The 5,740-nt window shown below is 36.7% G+C and overlaps 1 protein-coding gene across 1 annotated transcript; it reads left to right on the top strand.

The window, feature by feature from the left end:
* Window positions 1-1,502: 1,502 nt before the first annotated feature.
* Window positions 1,503-3,133, top strand: ATARCA (Transducin/WD40 repeat-like superfamily protein). Its single transcript, XM_079013137.1, has 2 exons — window positions 1,503-2,488; window positions 2,836-3,133. The coding sequence occupies exons 1-2, from the start codon at window positions 1,601-1,603 to the stop codon at window positions 2,935-2,937; spliced, it is 990 nt and encodes a 329-aa protein (XP_078869263.1). The 5' UTR covers window positions 1,503-1,600; the 3' UTR covers window positions 2,938-3,133.
* The last annotated feature ends 2,607 nt before the right edge of the window (window positions 3,134-5,740 follow it).

Here is a 5,740-nt window from a genome sequence, read left to right as displayed (position 1 = left end):
GAGGCTCATTTAGTCGAGCTTCAATTAGTAAGTTCACAAGTATAAACGAGCATAAATGAGTCTATATATAATATACATTATTATTATTTTTACATATTAAAACAAAAATATATTTGAGGAATTAGGGATTTACGGGTATTACTAAATGGGTTTCTTAACGAGACTGAATCGAACTTATGCTTATTTAGGCCCATCAGAAAAAAACAAACCGATGTTGATCCCGAGCCAAGCATATATAATTCTTCACGAGCTCGAGCCGAGCTCCATACAATAAAGCTCGAATTGAGTTGAGCTCGAGCTCGAGCCTCTCATAACTTAAACGAGCCCGAGTCGAGCCTGTCCAAGTTCGACTTGACTCGACTCGTTTACACTCTAGTTAAGCTACTCGTAAACTACTTGAGATCGACTCTTAAAAAGGTCGAATCTTGATCTCATGCTTCTCATGGGCCGAGCTTGAGCTCTGAAACTATACTTGAAACGAGTCGATATCGAGCTCTGAAACTATGCTCGAAACGGGCCGATCTGGAGCTCACATTAATTTAAATAAGCTCAAGCTGAGGTTGTGTATGCTCGGGGTCGACTCCACATATTTACAAGGTTGTGTATGCTCGGGGTCGACTCCACATATTTACATCCAATTGAAGCTTTGTCTGGATTCTTTGTCGTAGGGTGTCGGCAAAAATCAAAGGGAGCAGGGAGGAAGGAGGAAGGGTAATAGTTAGTGGACGAAAGTAATCAAACGAAGATGGGAGAGATGTACGATGAGGATGGGGTCACGTGAATTCTTTATCTTGTTGTAATAAAAAGAGAAAATAAAAAAGGAAAAACAAAAGAAAGGGAAAGTTTATCTTTTCACAACAAGTTAACAATTTTTTTTTTCTAATGAAGTTAGGGCTAAGGACCGTTAAAAAAAAAATACAACAACACCAGCGTGATGAAAACAGAAGTTGGGTCAAACCTGCATCATATTAAAACACATGAGCATTCTATAACTTTGTGTTATTATTATATTATAAGGATTTTTTTTTTAAATCGCAACTATAATAGATATTCCATGAACATAGATAAAAAGTCAATACATATCGATAAAAGACAAACGAACAATAAGCTGCGCCGCTAACCCTTTCTGAATAATAAAACTAATTTTTTTGAAAACATATGTGAATATAGGATATATGACATTAGTATGCATGACCCATTAACTCCGTCGCATATGGTGCGAGAAAACCAAATATATCAAATGCAAAATAAATAAACACTATCTTAATTTTTTTTTTTTTAAGAATATAGAAGAAATTGGATCAAATTGTTTATATTGATAGAAAAAATAATTTGATGGGTTACGCCGATATTTTGTTACACTGTAAAAAATAACAAAAAGGTATAACCATATTTGAGGTAAATCGAAAAGATCAAAGGGCCATAACCCAAAGTCTCAATATCTTAAATAAGGGCCTTTTCAAAACCCTAAAAGCCCACTATAAACTCACTACTTTAGCGACAAGTAGGGTTTCTTCCTGTTTTCAGTCTTTCACAGCCTCTCTGCAATCGTTTTCTCCTGCGTACATTTTGGTTGAGACAGAAAGAGCGAGAAGGAAAAATGGCGGATTCGTTGGTCTTACGAGGCACCATGAGAGCCCATACCGACTGGGTTACCGCAATCGCCACCCCAATCGATAACTCCGACATGATCGTCACCTCTTCTCGCGACAAATCTATAATCGTTTGGCGCCTTACAAAAGAAGACAAAACCTACGGTGTTGCCCAACGCCGTCTCACAGGTCACTCTCATTTCGTTCAAGATGTTGTCCTCTCCTCCGACGGTCAGTTCGCTTTATCCGGATCATGGGACGGCGAGCTCCGTCTGTGGGACCTCAACGCTGGAACCACCGCACGACGCTTCGTAGGCCACACCAAGGACGTCCTCTCCGTCGCCTTCTCGATTGACAACCGTCAGATTGTCTCGGCATCGCGGGACAAGTCGATTAAACTCTGGAACACTCTCGGCGAGTGCAAATACACAATTCAAGACGGTGACGCACACAACGATTGGGTTAGCTGTGTTCGCTTCAGCCCTAACACGTTGCAGCCAACAATCGTTTCAGCTTCTTGGGATAAGACGGTGAAGATCTGGAACCTCACTAATTGCAAGCTCAGGTCAACTTTAGCTGGACACGGCGGGTATGTCAATACCGTCGCTGTATCTCCTGATGGTTCGTTGTGTGCCAGTGGTGGTAAAGATGGGATGATCTTGCTGTGGGATTTGGCAGAGGGAAAGAGATTGTACTCTCTAGAGTCCTCTTCCATCATCCATGCTCTTTGTTTCAGCCCGAACAGGTATTGGCTCTGCGCGGCCACAGAGAGCAGCATTAAGATCTGGGATTTGGAGAGCAAGAGCATTGTTGTGGATCTTAAGGTCGATCTCAAGCAGGAGTCTGAAATGGCTGCCGAAGGCACAACCACTCAAACTAATGCTGGGAAAACTAAGGTCTTTGTCTTCTTTACTTTAGCTTTATACATTAAATTTCGCATACTTTTCTTTTTTGTATTCCACATTAGGAATTTGAGTACGAATATGCCTGATTTTTTTTGGACTTAATGAATTTAGCTACCTACTGGTAGCAGTTTAAGGACGTATGCTTAGTATTCTAAGTATGCTCATGAGATTTGAAGTTGCACATAGTTTGTTTCTACAAATACGTATATCTAATCTATTGTATTTTCTACAGATAATACTTTGAGAATGCTGTAGATATGTTTGTCTTGTCATATGTTTATTAGTATCATAAATAAATATTTGCTAAGCATCTTTTGTTTGCATTTGCCTTGATGCAGGTTATCTACTGTACAAGTTTGAGCTGGAGTGCAGATGGAAGCACTTTGTTCAGTGGATATACTGATGGAGTTGTTAGAGTGTGGGGAATTGGACGCTACTAGAAACAATTCAGGAAGAGGGATATGATGATGCTTTTACAATGCCAGCTGTTTTAAGCTGTGTAGGTCTCATTTTTAATATTTTGGATATTTGCTTGATTATTTTTGAGTTTTTATCGGTTAAGGAAGTTTTAGCTCTGGAGACCATCTTGATTGAGTTTGCTTTTGCTTTTAAGAAATATGTCTTCTTTTTCATAAACTGCTTGTGATATTGATTTCTGTTATGTAGAGCAAATAGAAACTATTGATTTTAGGGATGCATAAAGAACTCAGATAACTTATAGTTTGAAACAAGCCAGGCCTTAAAATGAGCAATGGCCCGAGTTTGAGCCTAGAATAAAGCCCATTTAATTATCGAGTCTGATGGTTTTTGTGTATATATATATATATATATATATATATATATATATATATATATATATATATATATATATATATATAGAAAAATAACAGGTATGAAATAATAAAATATGGAAAAATAACAAGCTTCAAAGTCAAATGAGCATGTTAACAAGTTGATCCCAAGCTTTTCGTATATGCTTCGTGAACCGAGCTTGAGCCTTCGGACTCTTAATGAATTTGAGGCTGAGCTTCCACGATTATAAAGAGCCCTCACTTGATTAGTGTTGTGCTTGTTTTCATCTTTAATTTATATCAAGAAAAGTCCCAGAATTCTCGCCGGGCTTGTTTACAATTTTATTAATATAAGAGAATCTTCAGAAACTTCAAAATTTTTGTAAAAATAATCAGTCCATTTTTTTATTTTTATTTTTAATAAAAAAACCTAAGAAAGTGGATATTTTTTTTACTTTAGTTCAGGTCATCTATGCCACACGACATACTAGACAAATGACATGACATACTAGACAAATGTTGATATGGTCTGAAGTAATATCAGCATCTTCTTCGTGTAAAAAGAGGAATTTTGTATTTGTATGTGAAAATATTTATATGTATTTTTACATAAAATAAATATATTTATTAGTTTTTTTATGTATCTTTATGCATATAACTACTTACAAACTACATATAAATACATAAAAAAATATATGTATATTTATTTACGAAGTATTATACTTATTTACGTTTTTAAATATAATAAAAATAATAATGTTAATAATAACAGTAGTTGTATTAGAAACTTCTCATTTAATACATTCATGTATGTGTCAAGGTAGAACTACATATAAATTTCTTGTCCAATTGGTAAGGTAGTGGTGTTTTATAGGGGAGGCCAATGTTTGAATCCAATGCCGGCAGTAAAATGGTATATTTAATATATCTTGTTAATAGTTCTTTTATACTGACTTACTAAGTTGAAACCCAAAAAACAATGGGTTATAATTGAAAAACAAAAACCCATCAATCTATTAATTGAAATCGAAAAACCGAACCCACTAAGTTTCAAAAACCAAAACCGAACTTGTCGGTTTGAGTTTGGATTTACCCAAAACCAACACATGTTTAAGCCTACTCCCCCACATAGATCATTATCCCAACACTTAACATTAGGCTTCAGTGCAAATGTCTTCTTTACTGGGTTCAATTTCGAAGCCCATTTAATAAAAGTAAGACGTTATGAATAAGTTTATGCTCTACTTTACTTGGTCTTGTCTATTGACATCGTATGAAGATGAACAAGGACCGAAAAATAAACCCATGCCCAAAACCAAAGGTGCCAAAAGGGTGGCTACTACATCATAACACCCCTCCACATGTGGGGCGGTCTTGACGTACAGAGGAAAGAAAGAAAGAAAAAAAAAGAGAGAGAAGTTATTAGCCATGGTTCCAACCACGACCAATTACGATGACACCTATCGTGCCACCATTAGGGTGGTGTTCACACTGGTGACTCCCACCAAGCGCCCAATGACACTCCACTCCTGATAGACTTACACTACTCTAGGTAAGTTTTCTAATTCTAATTCTTTTTTTTTTCATGTGGTCTTTGACTAATGATTCTAACATGCATGACAACCCACTATACTCCCTAAGAATGTCCCTATGCTCAGTGGCGGATCCAACCAGAAAGTTAACTGGGGTGCACACTCGACCCTTGACCGTTGACTAGTCAACCATTGACCGTAGAACTTCTAACCGATGGGATTAAACCAAAGAAACAACATCTAATATGCATACAACTTTGAAACACGAAAGAACATGGAAGAAGATGATCTTTTGTGCAGTAGTACAGTCTTTTATTAATGATACACACTACACACAATATTAGAGATGTTTGTTACATATATATACATAGTCCATTAATTGTCATTAACTTTTCTCAAACTTCACAACTGTTAAGAAAGACAAAGAAAAAAAAAGAAGCTGAGAACGGAAGGAGATGGATTCAAAATCTATAAGTGGGTACAACCAAACACTTATGTGGGGACCAACCATTACAAATATAACAATATATATTTTTTTTCTAAATCTATTCTTGTTGTAACTCACATCTAGGGCCATGCACCCCACTTCTTATGCATTGCCTCCGCCACTGCCTATGCTTATCTAAAAATGACGCCCTTGTCTAAATCTTCATAAAGCTTATCTTTGTTTTTATATAAATCACATTTGCTATTTATTGAATTTTAAAAATGTCTCTATGCTCGTCTGATGCATGTATTGTCGTGAATTGTGGAAAGTTGAAACACGTCTCCACTTCAAACCTAAAATCCCGTTCTTATTTTTTCGGCAACTACTCCTACTAAGAACCATATTCCATTTCTTGCTTTACCAACGCCGCAGATGCTTTCGGTATGCCTCACCACCACATTCGTCAATGCGCTTTCTCTCTACCACCAAAGTC

This window comes from Lactuca serriola, chromosome 8 (assembly GCF_051521515.1).
Source record: "Lactuca serriola cultivar US96UC23 chromosome 8, Lser_US96UC23_V15, whole genome shotgun sequence".
In the NCBI taxonomy this organism is placed as follows: Eukaryota; Viridiplantae; Streptophyta; class Magnoliopsida; order Asterales; family Asteraceae; genus Lactuca; species Lactuca serriola.
This window is presented reverse-complemented; position numbering and strand designations above follow the sequence as displayed.